The sequence below is a fragment of the Schistosoma haematobium genome, chromosome 3 (genome assembly GCF_000699445.3).
Source record: "Schistosoma haematobium chromosome 3, whole genome shotgun sequence".
Lineage (NCBI taxonomy): Eukaryota > Metazoa > Platyhelminthes > Trematoda > Strigeidida > Schistosomatidae > Schistosoma > Schistosoma haematobium.
The window spans coordinates 40,207,078-40,232,366 of NC_067198.1; the positions used below are offsets into that span (position 1 = coordinate 40,207,078).

Consider the following 25,289-nt stretch of genomic DNA (forward strand, 5'->3'; position numbering starts at 1 on the left):
AAGAAAATTTGCTCCTTATACTTACGCTTCAAAGCAGACAAAATCAATGGAATAATTAATCACAAAGTAAATTCCGCGTTGAAAGTGACCTAGCCAGCAGCAAAACTAACGACGGTATGGGAAATGAACTGCTCATTCAAACAAACTAAAATCAACAGGTGCTCTTTTCTCAGTAGTTCCAACCGCATTTTCCACTTTACATGTACGTGTCAAGGCACATGCATTGGAAGAACCGAGAGAAGAGTACATGTTCGCATTTGCAAGCATGTTCCAAAGAAATTGAGACTGCGAGCGACAAAGGCTGTTAACCGTGCAATAGCTCGGCATTTACTTGACACCGGGCATACCGTTGACATTCCCCCATGCTTTTACAATTATTAGCAGACAATGAAATACTGTTTCTCTCCGTTTCGCTAAAGTGATCGCGATAAAAACACTCAAACTGGATCCATGTATTCAAAAAGAGACTGTAATAAACCTATTACTACCCTGCTAATTCCATTTTTCTAATCATCAGATTTATTTTGTTAATGTTTAGTTTGTGCTATATTTCTCTTCCATTAACGAATTCTTAAACCACCCCTTCCCTCATACATTTCCACTCACTTGATTCTCTTAAATTATGTGAACTCTTCGAATGCTATTCAATTATTACGTAACCCAACTTATCAGTTTTTGATTCCATAAATCTCATGTAAACCCTGCATTACCTCTAAAATTATCACACAATTTATCTTATCTGTCTTTGAACTCCACTCAACTATTACATCACCCATTCTAAATGTTTCCTTGATTCTAACACCAAATAACCTCTGACCTGTTCTTGCATATATACATCATTATTATTGATAACTTTTGTCATTTCAATTGTTTACATTCACTTATATCAATTGTTCCATACTATTTCTTACTTCAATGTAAAATTCTAATACATATCTGGTTGTAAGCAGCTGATGAGAAACCACGAAATATAATGAATTCATATTATTCTGCATTAATGTTTGTTCTACCTTCTACGTTCATCAGATATAGATAGGGAAGTATTCCGACGAGTAGTAGTTTCCATTTGTGAATCACTACGTTTATTTCTCGATTTACTATTTTCAGTTTCATGTGAATTTTCCCGATCAGAATCACTATCAGAAGTGACCTTTATTTTGATATGTTTAGCACTTTCACTGTCTGATCCTAATCCCATACTTTTACGTTTATAATGCACATCACCATTGATATCGAAATTGTCGACGGAAAATCTTTTCGAGTAACTCCTTCGTTTTCCACCTCTTCTCAACTTGGAATATAGGAATGTGCGTTTTCCATACTTGTCAATTGAACCCTTCACCTTGAATCTGGATGAACGAGTTGACATACTGTCATATTCCCCTCGTCCATGTCTATTGAAATTACCTTTAGCATTTGCTTCTCCCTCTTCTTTAAATGCATATCTTTGATTTGAATTTCCTGATAACCACGACAAGTCGAATTCACCACCAAATGAGCCCTTTTTCTTTTCACCATTCGTGTTACCTTTGCGGGATCTCAAATCGCTGTTTGTTGTTGTAGACCTGGAATCATTACTATGGAAAAAGTCTGATTTCTCGTTTATGTCTTGGTTTAGTATGGTAGGTAAGAAAATGAACGATATCAATATGATTATCTTCATTCTTGTATTTTCTCATATAAATTATCCTGTTACAACAAATCGGTCATTAAATTTTGATTCCTTCCAATTATATACTTGTTGACTGGAATTGGAATTTTATGTAATGTTCGCAATTCACTTTCATGAGATTGCACTTGAGTAATCGATTGTTTGTTATGTTTCAACTTAGTGGTAAGGGTGAATTGTTGTTAGATAAACGACGCAATGCTTTGTGATAAATCTCTCCTTAAATAGAGACTGGAAATGAGATTAAGAAAATGTATACTATTTGCTACTTCCTAAACACTTTTTGATAGATACATCCATTGAGATTTTAGTAAGTACACAGACCTACTCACTGATGAGACTAGTTCTCATTTACGCTAATGATTGATAAATTATTCTGTGAACAAGCAAGTGCTGAATAACCCCATTTCCTGTTGAAGACTATGAATGTGTTTTGAATGGTAAAAATAAGAAATTTTTCTTCATTTTTGAGAATTTCGATCAATTTATTTACAGTTATGTTTTTTTCAAATATGTAATGTATTAGTTGACGACGTATATGTTGCTTTTTGTGTTCTGTTATATTATGATTATCTGTTACTGCCTCATTTTGTGTTTGGTGAAATATTTTTATTGTAAATTTCTATTTCATCTTCTCTTCACACACAATTTAATATTTATACTTTACATAAGTTGACTTTTGTTTTGTAACATTCTTCTGATTTCGTATTTTATATCAGTTGACTAATAGTATTTTAGTATATGGAAATGTTTACTCAAGGAATAACAAATATATCGCTGCTCTTTTTCCCTAGATTCACATTTGATATGCCATAGTCTTTGTGTAGATCAGCATAGAAACATTTTTTTATTTGGTTCGATAAAACAAATTGAGTATTCTGTATCAATTTTCTATGGTTCTAAAGCCAATCTTGCTAATATAAATGTTTCTTGTTGTCCGATCTAGATTTCTGTAATTTTTGGTTTTTATTCTGTTGATAATCTGCATTGTTTATTATTTCTAATACTATGAGAAAGTTTGCTTTGAATTTTTGAACAGATTTATTTACTTGACTTTTTAACTTAATTTTACTGCTGATGTTTTTTAAACTAATCTTTTTAACCATGTGTGGTTTAGTTAATATTCTGTGTTGTTTTCAGATTGTTTTGTCTTGTATTTGATTGTCTTATTGAATAAGCTAATGTCTGTGTATAATCGATTTTGAATGATCTTGTACAGGTGATTGTTTACTGATCGACCGTTTATGATAAAATGTGGTGAAGAGATTTGACATGCATGGAGATAAAAGCGTAGCTGTTATTTATTTATTTATTTTTCAAAGATTGTTTATCCAATGTTTTAGTCTATCAGGTATATGTCTAGTCACAGAAATCAGGCTGCTCGTTCCTTTTAATTAGGAACTGTAGCTGAATATTCATGTTGTATCATTTCTGTTTAGGAGTTTTATTTCTGGTTCTAACATATTTCATCAGTATAATATTCTGCTTATTTCAAAGATCACTTTTTAATGTCTCATTGTTTTTTTTTCATTACTTTGCTAAAAATTCTCCTTATAATTTTTTTACTATGTTTAACTTCTGTGTATTATTAAAGTAAAGTAACGGTTAAAAGTTTCTTATCAACGATTCTATGTGGAAATTTAAAGGTTATCTAAAATGTCTTCATCCATTATACTGTTAAGAGAAAATTCAAAGTTCTATATTTTCCAGTAATACCAAGGCTTTTCATCATATATAATACCTCTGTGTGTGATATACACTGAGTCGATTCAGTGTAGAATTTCGTTTGAAACAACTGAGCATAACATTATGTTTATTGGTGTTACAATGTGACATTTGTTAACGAATAATGAGTTCAAGTACATCTGCGTATAAATGAAAAATCTTGTTAATAATCGATTTTGTGTTTGGATAAATGAACAACTTATGAGGTTGTGGTTAGGGATAGTCGACAAGAAACCCTGGACTTAGGTTTCGTACTATCTGGCACTCGTGATTCAATCTCATTTCACTCAGCTCCACATTGAGAGACGTTTCTAGTTAACTTTCCGGGACGTAATCGACCTCCTGTAGGACTGAGATTTATTTACGATTGATTGATCATTGGGTACCATTTATGTCAATTCCTTATGAGTGCAGATCGATAAAATTCGATCGGTCAACTTTGAAATTATTTTGACAACTAATTGACTGCTTACAAACTCAGCCACTTGCAGACAAAATCAATTTGATCGTTTTAAAAGATTTTTATGTCATCGCATTATTATTATCACACTATAACGAATTATCTAACAGTTAGTTCCCTACATTTTTTCTAAACGTCTGTGTGTCACTTTTTTATATGATAAATTTCTACACACATTTTTCATTTAATATTTTTGATAATCCGATTTATTCAACTTTCATTAGTCAAAGTGTTTGTCATTTTCAAATACAGAATTTTTTTATGTATCTGCACTCTGAGTGGGGACTCATTCAATATGCATCTTATTTAACGTTTACTTATCATTTACAGTTGTAATTGTGCAAACAGTATGCATGTTTCTATACTTGACAATTCCTTGGAATTTTGATTAGCTATCACTTTGGAATCAGTCTACCAGCCAGTTATAGCTTCTGTATAATCCCCTTATCTTTTTATTCAACATTGTCTGATGAAACTGTGAGCAGTTCTGTTTGCATTAAAATATTTTGAACGTATAAACGTGTAGCCTCAAAGTAGGACTAACCGTTTTATAGAATGGAGTTGACTTTGTGAGCGAAATCGAAGGTCTTAGGCTCGATTACCTGTAAGGGGATCATGAATACTCATTGTTCAGGAGTCCAAAACTTCAATGAAATGGGCTTCCAGTGCTTATAGGTTTTCAACAGCAGTCTCGTGATTTATAATCTATGCAACAACTAAGGTTACATCACTAGGATGAATATACACCACAAAAACTAAATAAATACTCAACAACTCAAACGATTATTCTCATTTTCACGTAAGGCAGGCAACATTTAGAAACAGTTCAAGTCCCAAAGATTTACATCTGTTAAAACATTTTCAGGGAATACAAATTCCTTCAATGCTAACATGTCTTGAAAATATTTATCAATGAATGGTTCAATAATCAGATTTATAAATGTTATTTCTAGTTAACATCAGAGTTTGATAACTAGAATATCTAAATTTACATTCTGTACATCAACTGGCAAGCAAGTTTGACTGGCTCAGTTCTTCAAATTATAATTTGCAAGTTATGTTTTGAATATGTAGCATCTAATCCTATGTCAAGCCCTAATGAGTTATTCTAGGCTCCGGACAGACTGATATATTCATTCTTTTCAAGTCACATTTCGACCTTTAATTATTCGCTTATTAACTTTATCTGTTTCAATATGAGAGTATGTGCTTAAATTACTCACCCTATTCCTAACGTGTCTGTAACTTATTTTTGTCTGATTTGGCTTAATCTTCTCCGCTTCTTATTCTCAATGTCTGTTTGGATAAACGAATGCTTGAAATAAGTCCCTTCAATGAAACCAGTATTTGGCTTCTTATTACCGCCTTCACACAAACGGAGTTCGCCTAGGTAATTACGTAGTTAAATGGAATATTTATGAACATAGCATTTTCGTACGAACAAACGTAGGCCAACAAATATAAGCTTAATTCATTTTGTAATGAAAACATCTAATGTCAGTCAGATAGTGATAGAAATCGACTCATGAAACCAAATAAAGTGGATTAGAAATGGTCATTCAGCTCTCAAATATTTAGTCCATTCAAGGAATAAGCAGTCAGCCAATCATCTAACTTATTTCATAGTCTTATGATCTAAAATTAAATTGGTTTTAGTAATGAAACAATTAAAATAACAAATTCTTCAAAAAAAAACAATTTTTTGTTTGTTTAACAGAAAATACTATTAGCTAAAAAGTTACATCATCAAATGTGTGCAAACAAGTGTATTTGAGAAAACGAGTGGGATAAAGCAGCATTTGAACCAATATTCTTCTCTTCATCATTCATCCATTTAGCATTTTAGCTGATGTCAGTTCGTGATGAAAACCGAAAATCTAATTTTTAATACTAACTGTCAACTGTGAATCCTAATTCATCACTCTGGTTTATAACCCTCATTAGTCCTAGTTATTAGGTGGACATACTCAAGGTCACATTAGTGTCTCTCAAAGGTCGTCCATAAACCAGTTTTTCTATTGGATAGACTATATTCATTTAATGATATATGATGTACAGAATTGATGGTAGTTACTTTACCGAATTCCATCTTCTACTAAATACACTATTTCACTCATATTATCTGCAATAAAGTTACGTTAGACATTAGTATCAAGCTTAAATCTAATAATTTCCAACACATTCATGTATATATGCACTAATGAAGAAAAGTAGGCTTTTCAGAATGAAGGTTATTGGTCTATTTATAAAATACTTATTTGTCAACAAACTTAGACACAGCATTGGTTATTATAGAGTCACAAACATATAAATATAGATGATCACAATTGAATGATCACTGGGTGGTGATCAATGTCATGCTTGTCTAGTCCTTATTAGTGCAGATCGAATGCTATCGATCATGTTGAAATGTGGCCACCAGTCTAGGTGACTCGACACTGCAGGCACTATGTATTGAGATTTAGGTGGTGGTTGGAGGTAGTCAACAGGAAACCCTGGACCCGGGTTTACATCTCAGTCCTACAGGAGGTTAGTCAGGCTCGTATAGCTCAGTGGTAACGTCTCTGACTGTGAAGCTGGTACACCTTGATGACGAGTGCCAGGTAGTACGAAACTCGGGTCCAGGGTTTCCTGTTGACTACCTCCAACCAACATCTAAATATAGATGATGTTTAAAAAATATGGTTTCTTGACCAGGTCTTACCAGGTTTTGTTAATAACAAGAATCAATAAAAACGGTAGACGTATGAAAGCTAAATAAATTTAATCCGATCGATATATTTGATTAAAAACATATCTAAATATCCAGGAAAACCTGTTACGTACGTTCTACATTATCTATATGTCAGGTGCTTCGTGATTACCAACTACTTCAAGGTACCATTATTCAAAAAAACGTTATTAGAAATACTGTATACTTCTGAAATGATAAACATTCATCCTTTTGATATTTAACTTCGCTAGAAGAAACTATAGCCAAATCGTTTTCATCGTATTATCTATAGTTCTATTTAAGCCAGCCAGTTTTTATTCATTTTTTATTGGTTGTTTGGATCTTCTTATTGATATTTAAGACTGCAATTGATCAGTCTCTTATTTGTATATGTACATCCTGCACGAACTACCTCGATAATTACTTAAGCTAGTAGCTATCAGGACTTAATAGCTAACTGGACATCGTGATAGCGTTTCAAGCGAACGGTACTTGGTTCGAGTCCTAGAATGAACATCAACTCTGGGATGCAAGTACATTTAGTTGACTTGTCCCAAATAGGATGAAATGCGCATCATACTATTTTCGTAATGTTGAATAATTTTCAAAACATCCGTTTAGAATTGTGTTCCTTATTTAATAACTTGTACATACTTTGTTTTTATATTTATTTCTATTATATTTATCAATGTTAATATATTAATCACAACCAATTACAAAATGTTTTCTACATTATTTTACCAGATTATTACTTGCTTATTATTGCTTACAAAAAGCTTGTGAATTAAGGCAATATCGAGGCAATACGCACAGTATGCACATATGCCAATAACAGACTGATCAATTGCAGTCTTAAACCTCGATGGGAAGATACAAGCCAAACAATACCAAGTGAATTACTTTCTTAAGTTTATATTATGTAATTTATTGTTTAAGAGAAGTAAATTAATATAAGTTGCATTTATTTTATTTAGTTAATTCAACTTGTAGTACATCAATGAAATATGTTTCAAATGATCTACGTCTATTAGAATTGCCATTTTCGCATTAAACATAAATTAGTGTTAAGAAGAAGTCAGCTGTTTCTTCTTCTTTTGCAACAGTGCATAGAGTGCACTTTTTACATTATTTATAAGTAATTGTATTATTGTGATTTATTTTATTTTAGCTTGAATTTTTATACATAAAAAATTATTACTTATAAGAGGCTTTTTATAATGGAAATTAAAATGAAATTAATGTTTCTAATTTATCTGATACATGTAACAACAGCTCAAGGGCAAACATTTAGGAACGAAAATACCGTCGATGATGAAAGAAAAACCAGTGAAACAGAAAGCGAACGAAGTACAAGGGAAACGGGATCGGAATTCGAACGACGCAAGTCTGGCCAAACAGGTTTGGAGACAGTGACGATGACTGGAACTTCTAGATCTCAATATAAACACAGAAAACAAGGACAGGTCAAAGCTGTTGGAAAATTCCGTTCACGTGGAATGGGTAGATACGGTTTAGTGTCATCGGAATCTACATATTATGTAATTGAAGGCAAGTTCGATAGATATGGTCGAAAGAGACCTACTAAGTCGAACTTCAAAACTCGTGGAAAAGAAAAAAAATATTCTAAAAAAATTGTTGATAATCAATTCGATATTAAAGGTGGTTTAATTGAAGAACGTAAATATAAACGAACTGGTGATTATCAAGCGAATGGTACTCATGTTTATATTGATCTTCAGTCTGATCGCCAGAAATCTATGTCTTCAAAAATAAAAACGGAAGAAGACAAAAGTAACGAAAAGAAAACGGAGGAACAACGTTCGTTTAACAGAACCACAGTAAATTCTTTCAATGGTCCTGGAAGATAAAACATTTCAACAATTGTGATTTACATTTGACTGTAATAAAACTAATCTCGATTTTCATGTTAATAATCTTTTAAAATGATAATTTGTTGATCCATTTTGATCTTCATACATATTATTGATAAATAATAAGATCTGCCATTTATATATTGCAAGTAATACATAAATTTTTGAAATAACGATATGATTAATTCTTAAAAGCCTCTCATAACTAAGACAAATCAAACTAAAATTAAAGAGATGAATGAGTTGTTCAGTACCTTCTGATTTCCGACAATTGTGTAACTCACATCGATTCGCGATCTTCATAACAAATCGTTGTTATTGAACCCGAGCATTTGTATTTGTATTGAACCAACTCACCCCCATTGTTCTTAGTGTAATCCTGTTTTCTCATAACTGATGTAATATGTTGTTTATGAGCTAGAACTACAAGAAAGTTTATCTACCTGTGAGTTTCATTATGGTTTTTTAATAATTTGTAAGTAGTTGAAGTTAGTTCAGAAATACCACTGTGGTTATGAAAATCAATTCAAACTGATATTAAATAGTAAATTTAAGAACATAATATGACATTAGTACTGATTTTACCCACTACCAAATAATATGAGTAATTATAAACTTGTTTTATATATTCGATTACTTTACAATTGATTAGTCATTGAACAGTGACCAATATCATATTTATCAGGTCCTTTTTAGTGTTGACCTACTCAGGTTATTGTTCCCTACATTCCAAGTCAAAGTCTTATCACTTTGACAACATGCGAAAAATCATACATGTCAACAAACTTCAGTGAATCATCAAGTCCCCAGTACTACTTCACTCTGATGATGTCAAAATGTGGCGAGAAGTAGTGAATAATTTGGACTTACGTGAATTCATGGCCGACCTCGGTATCTTAATAATTTAGTCTAGGTTGTGGTTAACCCTTACCAATACGGGTAGTGATTAATATAGGTACTTCAAACGCACACATTTATATTACTTATTTCTAGATATAGGGTGTGATCAACCTTGTGAATGTCGAATATATCACTTTGCTTCTATTGGTTATCTTAAATCCAAATCTGTGTTTAATTCGAAACCCCTCACTGAATTATTTTCTATCATCCCTTTGTTTGCCAATTGGTCTTATTGTATCGACCTTCTGGCCTAATATTTGATCCACTTTGATTTGTCGACCCATATTTCCGTATTCCACGATCATCAACTTCTAATTTTATCAACTTTGGGATTAAAATGTCTAAAAACATTCAGACAATAGCATTGAAAAATTCCATATATCTGTTACAGTCTTTTAACATATTTAGTCTAATTTTCAATTTATTTCATTACACTTCAATTTCTGACTATTACAATTCGAATAAAATTGTTAGACATCCTAAAAATAGTGTAGCAGAAGAAATACTCTAAATGGATAATATTGTTTGTTTGTTCCCATTTAATTCGATTAAGTCATTTTGTTAACTTAATAACGAACCGAGTCCTTCGTACAACTTATCTATATCATTGTATCTTTATTATTGTTGAGATTGTATAAACATGTATGCTTGAGCACTGCTTACTGCCTACGCATTTATTCAGGCTGCCAGCCTTACTATTAACCCCTTAATTGATTCGATGATTCATTCATTTCACTATGTATATATATGCCCATGTTATTCATGTTCATTGCTCTCTCTCGCTTACTCGTACTCGTATTCGCTGACTCACTCGCTCGTTCACTTGCCTGCTTGCTTTTCGGCACAACTCTTTCATGCTTGCTTAACGTACCTGTAATTTTGGATATCTGTGTGTGGTCCCATAATACACGTAATCAACACTTCGTATTCGCCTTCTGATTAATATACCGTTGGGGCGTTATCTAGTGATGGTTATCAAGACGAACTGTATACGAAGTTTAAGGATTATATTGAATACCGACCACCACGGTATGCTGAATTTACTCACCACCACATAATTGGTATCGACGTTTTACTCATTTCTAAAACATATATTAGTATAGAGCTCTGATTAAGAGTTAAGTGAAGACAAATGTTTCTCCACTTAATGTCTCGATGGGAATAATTAATGAATTGAAAACTTCACACTGTTATCCTATGAATAACTCAAATCTATCCTTCGTATTTAGTTTCGTCATGTTCATCAATATTTGTATTGCAGCGTCAGTTAAATATCGTTAAACCCTAGCCGAATCGTCCATAAAGCTATACCGCTTCTACGTTAGTGGAGTGATACTCTGAACGTTAAAATTTTTACTGAATTTCATCAAAGTAAAGGGTAACTAACACAAACACCACTAAACAAACTCATTTAGCAGTCGGCCACTTTTTGTACAGTCCGACTCTATTTGTATCTGAATGCAACGCTTTCTTGTCAATATTTTGTCTGTTCTCAAATCGGGTTACGGAAGCAGGGTAGTCTCGCCACTCCATTAGAGTAAGTCAGACCAAGTGGTCTTTGCATGGTATGACTTGGACGTAGGATAAAAAGTTAAATAGTCCAATTATTCAACTTCAACCCAGATAGACTAATCCCTAACAGACATCTAAGTAGCAAAGTATCAGCTCATTTCACCCAATTGTCACAGCCTTTGACAAATAAAAAGCTTTCAGGGTAAGATTATAGTTTGAGGACGAGCTTAGAACAACCTCAACGAATCTTCAGCCAGTTGATAGACAATCAGTAAAACGGCTTTAGTGGATGGATAGCATACAGAAAAGAAAGTGGTAATATTCAAACTTTGTACAACTTTTACATATTTGACAAGTCCATTTAATTCTTATACAGACTACTCTGCATCTAAATGGAATGAAAAACGACATGTAAATTCGATTTTCTACATTCATATTCATGAAATTTTATACGAACTCAAGTAGATTTTAAGTAACACATTGATCTGACTCAAATTCGATAGTATAATGATGTTAACAGAAAATACATGCCACTAACACTCGTACATAATCATCAATTAAATTTGCGTTAATAGCTAATGGAATAAAATAAGAACGAAAAGAGCGAAGAAATCTCTTATCAATAAGTTTTTCATCATGGCTCCATACAATTTTCAACAATGAAACAACACTCATCGGATGGCTACATTACGTAATAATCATGTAATACCACACTGATCACAAAACAATATTGAGTAATTGGAAGAGGGTTATAATAATCAAAGTAATTGTTCGGAAAATCAAACAGTTGCTACATTGCATAGCACATAAAAGAACTAACAAAATATTTTGATCAAAGGCCAGTAATATAGTAGTTATGTAAGAATCAAGAGACGAATATTGAGAATATGTAAAAATACAACAGTGGAAGAAACCATAAAATTATCAGAAGGAGATTTTGTGATTATTATAGTAATTCAATAGTTTAATTCATGAGTCAGTTGAAGCTAGATCACCATGGAAAACCTGGAAGCACTGGACGGCCGTTTCGTCCCACTGTGGAACTCAGCGATGCTCATCCACAATCCCACTTCGTGAGATTCGGATTCAGGACCCATTGGTCTCGCGCGTGAGCGCTTAGTCTCTAAACCACTGAACCGGCATCCAACAGTGTTAATGTTCAACTTCAACCAATCTACGAAATTGAGCCACTGTCCCACAGTAGTACGAAACGACCGTCCAGTTCTTCCAGATTTTCTATGGTGGTCTAGCTTCAATTGACTCATGATCTCAACTATTAAATCATAAAATCGTCTAAGTACTTTTGAGGGAGAGGATTTGACGAAAGTTCATTTAAAGCTCACTCTGATACCGATAACCAAAGCAGGGAGAGTAGTTGTACCAACTTCTTTTGGAAGCAAACGTTATTTCTACGAACATGTATTACGATAGCTTCAGCAATATGCAACGAACAAATCGATAAAACATGTGGTAAATTTGACTAGTAATATTTCATCGTTGTAAATCATACATTAATATATTTGTGTAGAGCCGTGATAGAAAACTAATTGGAAGGAAATTTCTTCTCTCTATTCGTTCTTTTTATTCAATGTCAAGATGAGAACTTTCACCTTACTGGAGTGAAATGAGTCAAATGCGAGAATACATTTTCGATGCATATATTACATACACTGGTGGCCCTAAGCAGACAATAAGAGAAACAATACGGAGAAGCTGACTGAAGAACGTAAGTGTGCTAGCTCGTCTGTACTACTCATTACAAACATTAATGTCGCCCAAAATGGCTAATGAGTAGTGTGACAGGAAGACATTGGATAAGACAATGAGTGAAAGACAGACAGACACCTAAGCAAAAACAAGTTGCACAAGTATGGAAATACAAGGACTTAAAAATAAGACGTGGATGTCTGCTGAAAATTACAATTTCCTATGGAACATTAGTGTTGCTACGATAGTAAAAGTGAATCATAATTAATTACACGCTGAGTTATGAAAGTCTATTTAAAGGCCTAATGAGTCATGCATACAGTAGGACTCGACTGATATTAAGCCACCCGTAGTGTTTTGGTACCTCTTAGGGTGAATTTTGAGGGTATGACTATAAATATCAACGAAATAGTGATTTGTTTAATTGTTATTTAAATGATATGCTCAATTTGTCCATGGTCAAACTTTTTTAAAACTAGAACGATTAGTTGTATATCATTACCATCTGAGATCTGATTAGTCGGATTTCATGGAAAGCATTTAGTTGTGATTGGATGTGGAATCCTTATTATTTTTCTGAAAATTATTTTATCAAAAATATCCGGGAAACTGGCTTACATTCATTACACGGTTATTGTGATTCCTGAACCCTAGTGATGAAATTTTTGGGTATTATCACAACCAACTGTATTTGAACACAAAATTACAGAATATCTCACTAAAATCTGGGAACCATACAGTAATACTTAATTTGCAAAATATCAATCCACTGTCTCAAACTTGACTGTTCCTTTTGTAAATATCAGTCCGTCGTCTCAGATTTCATTGTTCCTGCATTTTCATACCAATTGCCTTCCGTTCTTTCTTTCTCGATCTTCTACTGAAATATATTCTATTTCTGACTGTTGTTATATACTACTTATATGAATATAAGTAGCTCACCACAATTTGTTTACTAACAAATATCTTTTGACCTGTAATGAATTGTTACTTGGTCGATAATTGTAAATTTTTGTAATGTTATTACTTAAAATCAATGTAGCATGAACCGTTTTGATTGTACATCAAAATTTACACCTTTACATTTGAATTTTTCCTTAAATTCTGTCAGACAGTACTATCATCGTTTAATATGTGACTGTAACTTGTGCAAAAAAGCCACATCAATTCTAATCGACCGCCATATTATACTAATACTATTGGGATTAAAGGAGATAATGATTTACCTATTGATCACATAGAAATGAAACTTAATCTATTCGGTTATGTAGATTTAAATGGTCAATTATCATGATATGGGAAAGACTATGTATTTCATTAACGGTGAACTGTATAAAATTGGGAACTATTTTTCGAACAACACACAAATTTATAATTACAATGGTGATTACTGTATCTGAAAGCCAAAAGATTTTTGAACGCACAGGGAAGAATCTGATTTCCATTCTAGTATTTCAATGAATTATATTAACATATCGTTTGAGCTTGTAACAGTTGTTGAATATTTTTTTAAGCATAAGAGTAAATCACTGTATTATTATGATAATGTAAAAAGATATATTCAATTCACACTGAACTTAATGAGTCATATGTTGGTGAATTTAGGATTTAATTTGTCCTATAGATATTCTAACGGAATAATCGAAACCATTTAAACTCTTCCCTCAGAGTTAGAAGGTCATCATTTAGAAGAGTCATGACACCTCATGGTGAAAGCCGAATCCCTTCGGAAGTCACGAGGCCGATGCCCCTTCTGACAACCAGAGCAACCATTTATTTAGGTACATGGAATGCTAGTACAATGTGGGACACCGGGAGAGTCTTCCAAATTGCTGCAGAAATGGGGAGATACAACCTAGAGGTACTTGGGATCAGTGAAACACATTGGACACAAGTTGGACAACAACGATTACCCTCAGGAGAGTTTCTGTTATACTCCGGCCATGAAGAAGAAAATGCCCCTCACACAAAAGGAGTTGCATTGATGCTGTCCAAACAAGCACAAAGTGCACTTATAGGATCGGAGTCTCATGGACCAAGGATCATCAAAATCTCCTTCAAAGCAAAGAAAGAGGGCATTTCAATGAACATCATCCAATGCTATGCGACTATCAACCACTACAATGAAGACTCTAAAGATCAATTCTACAATAAGCTGCAGTCAATCGTCGAGAAGTGCCCAACAAAGGACCTGACCATTCTGATTGGAGATTTCAATACCAAGGTTGGAGTGGACAACACTGGATATGAAAACATCATGGGACGATAATGGACTGGGAGAATGGGACGAAAATGGTGAGAGGTTTGCAAACCTATGTGCCTTCAATAAACTGGTCATAGGCGGCACCATATTCCCACATAAACGCATACACAAAACCACATGGACTTCACCGGATCACACCACGTAAAACCAAATCGATCATATCTGCATCAATAGAAAATTCAGGAGGACTATGGAGGACGTGAGAACCAAGAGAGGAGCTGATATAGCATCAGATCATCATTTGCTGGTCACCAGGATGAAAATGAAACTCAGGAAGCACTGGACAACGGGGCGGACAACATCACAAAAGTTGAATACGGTCTTTCTTTAAGATACTGACAAATTCAACAAATTCGAGATATTCCTCAGCAACAAGTTCCAGGCTTTTCACGATCTACTCAATGGAGAAGGAACTACTATGGAGAGCAACTGGAGGGGATCAAAGAGGCGATCACTTCAACATGTCATGAGGTCCTGGGTCGCAAGAAGCACCACCACAAGGAATGGATCACTGTTGATACACTGGATAAGATTCAAAAAAGGAGGAACAAGGAAGCAGCAATCAATACTAGCCGAAGAAGAGCAGAAAAAGCCAAGGCACAAGCTGAATACACAGAAGTAAACAAACAAGTGAAGAGGAGCATCAGAACCGACAAACGTAAATATGTAGAAGATTTAGCAACGACGGCTGAAAAGGCTACAAGAGAAGGAAACATGAGACAAATGTATGACATAACAAAGAAACTCTCTGGAAATCGCCGCAAACCAGAACGACCAGTGAAAAGCAAGGAAGGCGAGGTAATCACCAACATTGAAGAGCAACAAAACAGGTGGATAGAACACTTCAAAGAACTCTTGAATCGACCAGCTCCACTGAACCCACCCAACATCGAAGCAGCACTCACGGACCTCCCAATCAATGTTGGCCCACCAACAATTGAAGAAATCAGCATGGCCATCAGACAAATCAAGAGTGGCAAAGCAGCAGGACCGGACAACATCCCAGCAGAGGCACTAAAAGCAGACGTAGCGGCAACTGCAAGGATACTCCACATTCTCTTCAGCAAGATATGGGATGAAGAACAAGTACCAACAAATTGAAAAGAAGGACACCTGTATAAGATACCAAAGAAAGGCGGTCTCAGCAAATGTGAGAATACAGAGGATTTTACTCTTCTCTCAATACCAGAAAAGTTTTTATCACATAAATATTGGTACAAGGGGGCACCAGATATATATGCACCACACAATAACAATGAGAATGGGAAGAAAAAAAGAATGTAAGGTGCGTATTAGAAAAAAAGAAGGAGAACAATAACGACCACAGATTAGTGTATGGTAGTGTAGAGGTACTTTGCACTTCGAAGGTGCAAAACACATAACGTACCTATGGACATTGATTTCCAACTGATTAACTGAGGATTGAATGGCTTGGACATTATCGCACAGTAAGACAATATAATCCCTATACTCAAGGTCGAGAAGTCTTTCTCCAGGCAACAGATCCACACCACCATTACTTACATCCATCAGAGCTGTTTCCAGAATGTCATCGATGGCAAAGTTTAAGAGGAATGGTGAGATTGGGCAACCCTGCCTAACCCCACTGCTCGAATGGAACAATGGAGATAGGCGGTTGTATGCCCTCACTCTGCCTGAGGTGTCTGTATATAGGGCTTTTAGGATATTAATAAACTTCTCAGGCATATCCTTCTTCAATAGACAATCCCAGAGAACAGTCCTGTCCAACGAATCGAAGGCAGCCCTGATGTCAAGAAACACTACGATTGTTGGCCTTTGATAAGTATGGCGGTGTTCTAACATTTGGCGAAGGGTGAAGATATAATCAATACATCCTCGACCAGAACGAAACCCAGCCTGCTGCTCGCGAGTCAATCTTTCTCGGGTTTTGAACAACCTACGAAGTATGACGGAAGTCAGTAGTTTAAACACAATCGGAAGTACACTTATCCCATGATAGTTGTTAGAGAAACCCTTTTTAAAGATAGGGACAACTATCGACGCGTTCCATGTTGTTGGGACACTTTCTAGCTCCCAGACCTTTGTAAACAACGTTGTCAGTTCCTTAGTCAGAAAGTCATTACCATCCTTAAAAAGGGTCAGAGGTAAGTCATCTGGAAGTTGGAGTTCCTTGCGGACTTCCCCCTCATTCGGTGGATCAGTCGTCACCGGCAAAGGAGAGCATAACAGTCTGACCGATGTTACTGGAGCAGCAGGCCAGTTGAACTGCCCTTCGAAAAATTCTTCCCATCGTCCAAGACGTCTATGGATGTTAGTGATTGGCATCCCATCATCCTCGTAGATGGTTTCGCTCACACCAGACATCTTGCTGCCAGTGGCTCGGATGAGTTGGAAGAGCTTCCGGTAGTTACCAGATGCAGCTGCTGCTTCCAGTTCATTAGCACGCTCTGACCACCAGGCTTCTCGGTCCATAAGCAAGCTTTGCTCGATTTCATTACGTAACATCCTTCGTTTGTTGTCAAACTCACGATCACATGGAGTAGACCGAGGGACTTCGGTGAGTTGTAAAGAGCCTGAGAAAACCCAGTGTTTATAAGAGAGACGTTTTGCGAAGCCGCAAGCGGCTTTACTCGCCATTTTCTTAACGTCATGAAGTTGCAACCAATCCTCATCTATACTTTTTGGTTAAATGGTAGCTAGCCTAGAAGCTAACTCGGTTTGATACTTACTTGCAACAGAAGTTGCAACCAACTTACTTACGCCTGTTACTCCTCGTGAAGGAGCATAGGCCAACCACCAGCATTCGCCATTCAACCCTGTCCTGTGAAATCCTTTCCAGCTCCTTCCAGTTGTTCTTCATCCTTTTTCATATCTGCTTCTATTTCCCGACGTAATGTGTTCTTTGACCTTCCTCTTTTCCGCTTCCCTTCAGGATTCCAAGTTAGGGCTTGCCTCGCGATGCAGTTCGAAGATTTGCGTAATGTACGTCCCATCCATTTCCATCGTCTTTTCCTAATTTCTTCTTCAGCTGGAAACTGGTTTGTTCTCCCCCACAAAAGGCTGTTGCTGATGGTATCCGGCCAATGGATGTTGAGTATCTTGCGTAGACAGCTATTTATAAATATTTGTACCTTCTTGATGGTGGTTGTTGTAGTTCTCCAAGTTTCAGCTCCATACGGTAGAACTGCCTTGACGTTGGTATTGAAGATTCTCACTTTGATATTGGTTGACAGACAGTTGTTTTGAGTTCCACATGTTCTTCAATTGTAGGAATGTGACCCTTGCTTTGCCAATCCTCCCCTTTACGTCTGCATCTGAACCTCCTTGTTTATCAATCATGCTTCCCAGGTGTGTGAAGGATTCTACATCTTCCAGAGTTTCGCCATCAAGAGTGATCGGATTGCTGTTCTCCGTGTTGTATTTGAGGACCTTGGTTTTCCCTTTGTGTATGCTGAGGCCTACTGATGCAGAGACTGCTGCTATACTGGCTGTCTTCATCTGCATCTGTTCGTGTGTATGCGATAGGAGGGCTAGGTCTGCGAAGTCTGCGAACTCCAAATCGTCTAATTGATTCTGAACTGTCCACTGTATTCCGTGTTCTCCCTCAGATGTCGAGGTCTTCATAATCCAGTCGACCACCAGAAGGAGGAGGAAGGGAGAGAGTAGACAGCCTTGTCTGACTCCGGTCCTTACTTGGATTGCATCTGTCAGCTGTCCTCCATGCACGACTTTGCATTGTAGTCCGTCGTATGAGTTCCGGATAATATTGACAATCTTCTCAGGAACTCCGTAGTGTCGAAGAAGTTTCCATAACGTCCTCCTATCTACACTGTCAAATGCCTTTTCATAATCAATGAAGTTGATGTATAGTGACGAGTTCCACTCAACTGATTGTTCTACGATGATCCGTAGTGTTGCAATTTGGTCTGTGCACGATCAATCCTTACGGAATCCAGCTTGTTGATCTCGAAGTAGGGCGACTACTGCGTCTTTCGTCCGGTTCAGCAACACTTTGTTAAAGACCTTCCCTGGTATTGACAGTAGTGTAATGCCTCTGTAGTTCTCACATTTGCTCAGATCTCCTTTCTTTGGGATCTTGATGAGATGTCCTTTCCAGTCCATCGGCATTTGTTTCTCCCCCCAATTTTTTTCTAATAGAAGGTGAAGCGTGTTTGTAATTACTTCGATCTCTGACTTCAGTGCTTCAGCTGGTATATTTTCGGGTTCTCCTGCTTTCCCGCTCTTGATTTGTCTGATGCCCATTCTGATTTCTTCCGTCGTTGGTGGGTTAACATCTATAGGAAGATCTGTGTGTGCTGCTTTGATGTCCGATGGATTCATTGGAGCCGGCCTATTCAGGAGTTCCTCGAAGTATTCTACCCATCTGTTCCGCTGTTGCTGAATTTCAGTGATTAGCTTGCCTTCTTTGTCCCTGACCGGTCTCTCTGGTTTACTGTATCTCCCTACTAGTTTATTCGTTGCATCGTAAAGTTGTGTCATATTTCCTTCTCTAGCAGCCTTTTCCGCCGTCGTTGCTATTTCCTCCACATATTTCTTCCTGTCGGCTCTAATGCCCGCCTGTTTGCTTCTATGTATTCAGCTTGTGCTTGGACTTTCCCTGCTCGTGTTCGGTTGTTGTTAATTGCTGTCTTCTTGTTCTTCCTTTCTTTGATCGTGTCCAGTGTTTCTATAGAGATACATTCCATAGGATGTTGTTTCTTTAGGCCCAGAACCTCCTGCATACAGACTTGCAAATATTTCCCCATTTTCGTTTCTCTCTCCCAGTACATGACGTCCCATGATATCTTCATATCCAGTGTTGTCTATTCCGACATTGGCATTTAGATCTCCCATTAGAATGGTGAGGTCCTTTCTTGGGCACTTCTCTATGATTGATTGCAGCCGCTCGTAGAACTGATCTTTAATGTCGTCGTTGCTATCATTGGTGGGTGCATAACATTGGATAACATTTATTGCGACCCCCTCCTTCTTTGTTTTGAATGATGCTTTGATGATTCTGGATCCGTAGGATTCCCATCCTACAAGTGCATTCCATGCTACTTTGGACAGCATTAGAGCAACTCCCTGAGTGTGTGGAGCATTTTCCTCTTCGTGACCGGAGTATAGTAGCATCTCTCACGTATTTAGCCTTTGTTGTCCATCTTGGGTCCGATGGGTTTCGCTGACTCCCGGTACTGCCAAGTTGTATCTCCTCATTTCCGTTGCTATTTGACTGGTTTTTCCGGTTTCAACCAACTTATTGACATCAACCCTTTGGTGGCGGTCACCTTGTTGGCCACTGAAAAGTAAGGTAAGATTGGCGCAGACCAGGGCATAGTCACAGTCCAAATAGGTACTCCAAAGGGAGCGGCAGTCTTGCACACAACCACGCCAGCAGTAGTTGATCGCGATGTGATCAATCTGAGTCCAGGCTTGAGATGCAGAGGGAGGATGCCAGGTGGCACGTCGGCGATGACTGTGCCGGAAGTTAGTGCTAGCCAGAAACAGGTTGTGGTCTGTGCACAGTTGTAGTAGACGGTCCCCGTTATCTGTCCTGCGACCAACGAGTCCCCATCGGCCACCTAAACGACTCTCTTCTGTGCCTAGACGCCCGACCTGAGCATTCAAGTCTCCGGCTAGTACTACAATATCTGTCGAACGCACTTTCTGGAGAAGAACAGTTAACTGATGGTAAAACTCATCCTTGATTGCATCCGGGCTGCAATCTGTCGGGTCATAGGCGGAGATAACGAAAAGACATCGTTTCTCACTCCGATTTCTTCTCACTTTGATGGAACTCTCTAATCTAACGGCACATAACCGACTGTTAATAGGGATCCAATCGACTAGTGCTGCCTCAGCTCTAGCGCTTAGTGCGACACCAACGCCAGCAAGACCAGACGAAGATGCCACAGGGTCCCCGGATAAACGCACGTAAAACAAGCTTTTTGAAGTGACAGATGTAGAGCGAATTTGTAGTACTTCACCAGAGTTTTGAATACGGGTTTCGAATAGACAACAAACATCGATATTAAGACTTTCTAAAGACATAGCCAGCCCTATCTGTTGTCCGACCTGCATAAGTGTGCGAACATTGAAGGCAGCCAGTTTGAATGGTGCACGTGGTTTCAGAAAAACTGCTTCAGTAATCGTATTCGGTGGTACCATATAATTATCAACCAGGCAGTGACTCGAGAACGTTTAGCTAGGACAGAATTTCCACCATAAGCAGGCTACTGTATACATGTAAAAGTGAAGATATGCAAGGTGAGAACGGAAGAGCATGGACAGGTGACGTATTACAAAAAAATAAAAGCAAAATCGAGTGTTTTCAAATGGGTATGCGTTATTTGAATTTTAATGGGAATGCAAGTAGTATGTCCAACAGTCATTGTCATTTCATTCTATTTGTGTGTGGGCTGTGATACTGTCCGGGTGTCCAGACTGAAGCAGATAGTTTTCTTAGGGGGCCACACCCGGAGCCTTCGACTTAAAGGTCTAATCCGCAGGGCAGTGGAGCAACGTCAGGAGATGCAGTCCCATGGTAGCCTATCACCAACGATTGGTTCATACGCCATTTGTTCCCTCAGGATACTGGAGCCCATGTGCACCATTGATTCGGAGTCAGGTTTTCCTAACTCCTCTAGGTGGACTCACCGTGTCCACCGGGCCGTTAAATCGCCAGACATTCGCTTTTCGTCCTCTCAATTTCGTAAACAACACCCCCGCCACGAGGACTTTCCCGGCAAAGCCTATATACACGTGCCCGTGTGAGAACATTCCAAGAGGGAGGTCTGGCCCTCCCCACTCTCGGCCGTACCAGGGCATTTGGGGGCACTAGAAAAGTCTTCAACAGGGTGTTGTTTGCCAGAACGAAGGACTTCGTAGACGCATAACTTCGAGACCAACAAGCTGGATTCCGTAAGAATCAATCGTGTATAGACCAAATCGCAACTTTACGGATCAATCGATCAAACGGAATTCATCATCCTACATCAACTTTATTGATCACGAGAAATAATTTGATAGAGTGGACATCAGAAAACTATCGAGGCTTTTTAAACACTATGCAGTGCCCGACAAGATAGTCAATATCATACGGAATTCCTATGATGGATTAAACTGCAAAATCGTGTGTGGAGGACAGCTCATAAACTAGTACGAAGAAAAAGCCAGTATCAGACAAGGTTGCTTATTCTCACCCTTTCTCCTTCTCCTGGTGATCGATTGGATCATGAAGACGTCAACATCTGGGGAGAAGCATGGGATGCAGTGGACAACTGGGATGCATTTGGACAGTCTAGACTTCACAGATGATCTGGCTCTTCAATCGCACACAAAGCAGCAAATGCAAGAGTAGCAGTCGGTCTCAACATACACAAAGGGAAAAGCAGGATTCTCCATTACAACACAGCATACACCAATCCAATCACAACTGACGGAGAACATTTGGAAGATGTAAAAACCATTCCATATTTGGGCAGCATCATTGATGAACACAGTGGATCTGATGCAGATGTGAAAGCACGGATCGGCAAAGCAAGAGCAGCCTATGTACAATTGAAGAACATATGGAACTCAAAACAACTGTCCGTCAATCAACACCAAAGTCAGAATTTTCAATACAAATGTCAAGATGATTCTACTGTATGGAGCAGAAACTTGGACAACTACGAAAGCCATCATTCAGAAGATACAGGTGTTTATTAACATTTGTCTACGCAAAAGACTTCAGATCCGTTGGCCAGACATTATCAACAATAACCTACTATGAGAGAGAACAAAGCATATTCCACTGGAGAAAGAAGTGCTGGAAGTGGATAGGATACACATTGAGGAAAGCACCCAACTGCGTCACTCACTTTGTATCCTCAAGGTCAAAGGAGAAGAGGAAGACCAAAGAACATATTACGCCGAGAAATGGAGACAGACATGAGAAAAATGAACAAAAATTGGTTAGAACTAGAAAGGAACGCTCATGGCAGAGTGAGCTGGAGAATGTTAGTCGGTGGCCTATGCTCTAGTAGGTGTAACAGACGTAAGTAAGTATACTGATGACCTAGAGTCTATGTGAAAGCTGTAGTCCGAACAAGGACAACTTGGCTTTAAACTTTATCTGCTTCCAAACGTAAAAGTAATTCGATTAGTACAATAATTAAAGAAATTATACCATTAAGTGAAATGCACAAACATACCGACCAGTATTGCGTGTCTTATTGAAATGAATAAAAATTAGTTATTTTCGCTACTTGATTAACGCAGAATACGGTATACAAGTACGGCACTTGAATGTATAGAACCCCGCAGTCATAAAGCTAGAAAACAGAAGAAAGCTGGAGTGTTTGTTGGTTAAGAATCAAGAAAACCATCGGTATTTATAGATATTAGCGTTTATTATAATATCACCATAATTTAGCCAACCCGCAATGAGGCAAGTTATGCTACTGTCCAATCATAGCATAGCGCGTTCTAGAAAGCCCATTCACGTTTTGATTAAATGGAAACGTTTTGGCCTCTGGAGGCTCCTTCGTAATTTTCGTAAGCCGTCCCAACAATTATGAGTCACTCTAATGTAACAGGATAATAATGTCCTTCAATTGGCAGGTCACATGAAAAAGGGATAACCTATAGACACATTAGACCAGACTGACGTGGTGGTCATTTAACCCACGATTTGATTGATTAGTTATAGACATAACTAACAGTAAATAAATAAGTTTGTACTTTCGTAAATGAATAACAATTTTAGCAAAATAATCCAGTGATGTTTATGTTTGAATGGTTTTTGCAAATAGTAATTCCAAAAAGAGTAGATGTGTTATGTTTCACTTTTAAAAAAGTCTCGATAATAAACGAAATACTGTATTGTTGAGTACAGTAATTTATAGTTAATTAAATAGCTGTTGCGTAATTTCGCGAATTCATCAACATTAAAATTGTTTTCAATTATACATCTTCTATTCTATGTTGTTGATCAGTATATAGTTATTACAAAAAAAGTTATTTGTTTATGTAATAGTGTACATCAATTACTGTGCTTGAGAAGTGCATTATTCAGTTTATAAAGTATTGGATAAACTACTCACATCTATGTACATATATATTTTACATAATGTCAATAAGAAATATTTAATAAGTAAGGAGCAAGACGAAATCATCTTAATTTTTCAATGTAATTTCATGATGAAAGAACAAACGTTTAAAATATTTGACATGTTGGAAAATAGAGTTCATGAATTCACTACTGTCCACTTCGTACTATGCAGTTTTACTTAAATTCATTTATTCAATTTATTAATGACATGTGGTGTACATCATAGTTGTTTATTAATACAGTGACAAATCATTTTTTTTAAAAAATGATTTCGCTTATTCAATAAAACGTAGTAGATTCTATGTACTGATTCCCAATATGTGAATATCAAACTGGCAAAAACTTTAGATACAATTATTATGATCCTATTAAACCTTGATTTTAGTACACATTATCGACTGAGTATATGACAACGGGAAGTAATCGTTTACCTCTTAGTAGTTATAGAGATTTTATTTCATTACCTTATTATTTAACGAAGTTTTGTACACATTTCAGCTTTCAGTAACTGATATACTTTCGGATTAATATGGCTTCTTATTTCCAATAATTCTTGAATGCTGTAGAACACGACTTTTCTGGACACTCCGTTCTTTATTTCATGAGATTTAGCATGAGGCCAGTAGCCACTTCTTAAAAATAGGTGGGACGCACAACGCAACACCGGACATTCACTACTGAGATTATACATTTCGATTATCTTGTGCGTTGATTCCACTAAGCTCATGTTATCCTGAATTATCATCATTCCTAGTGGTATGAACACTTTGTTCCACTTTTCTTTTTTGTGAACAAGGCCATTTTATAAGTAGATGAAAAACATCTAACTATCTTCTTGCATGTCATTTAAGTAAGAGTTGAATGGACACAAATTTATGTATTGGAGTAATTATACACTTGCCGTTCAGCGTTTTTCTTATACATCGGACAGAGGAAAGTTTGAAATGTTTCAGACGAGATATTCTATGAATAAGTTATTAGTCTAATGGTCAAACGTACCCGCCAAAGAGCACTACACATGATATGTGTTCGACATAATATATGATGCACTTCCGGAAAGTTGATAGATAGCGTATTATTTATGGCAGAACTGTCGTCGCTAATGGAAGACCCCACAGATATCCCTGTCAAAAGTCTTGGAAGAAGAATAAGAAAATACTAACCAACTCGGAAGTTTCTCTGGCTAAAAATCAAAATGCTACTGGCATTACTTTCATGGAAGCATTTAATGTCACTATCTCCTACAGATAGGTTTCCTTCTTGTTCCATTTGTATGTAATATTAATACCTAAGACGTTGGAAAGTCGATGATCTACTATGGAAAAAAATAGCATTCCAGACAACCGTTCACTTTATGATGCACCTCAGGTGCACCTTCATGTTCAGTAATATA

At 36.8% G+C, this 25,289-nt stretch overlaps 2 protein-coding genes across 2 annotated transcripts; one reads left to right on the top strand and one right to left on the bottom strand.

Annotated features, from left to right (window-relative positions):
• Positions 1-1,006: 1,006 nt before the first annotated feature.
• MS3_00005782 (uncharacterized protein) lies at positions 1,007-1,708 on the bottom strand (the record flags this gene model as incomplete). Its single annotated transcript, XM_012944012.2, has 1 exon — positions 1,007-1,708. Exon 1 carries the CDS (start codon positions 1,661-1,663, stop codon positions 1,007-1,009), a length of 657 nt encoding a protein of 218 aa, XP_012799466.1. The 5' UTR covers positions 1,664-1,708.
• A 2,732-nt stretch (positions 1,709-4,440) lies between these two features.
• On the top strand, positions 4,441-9,693 carry MS3_00005783 (uncharacterized protein). Its single transcript, XM_051213862.1, has 2 exons — positions 4,441-5,244; positions 7,312-9,693. The coding sequence occupies exon 2, from the start codon at positions 7,785-7,787 to the stop codon at positions 8,433-8,435; it is 651 nt and encodes a 216-aa protein (XP_051069876.1). The 5' UTR covers positions 4,441-5,244; positions 7,312-7,784; the 3' UTR covers positions 8,436-9,693.
• The last annotated feature ends 15,596 nt before the right edge of the window (positions 9,694-25,289 follow it).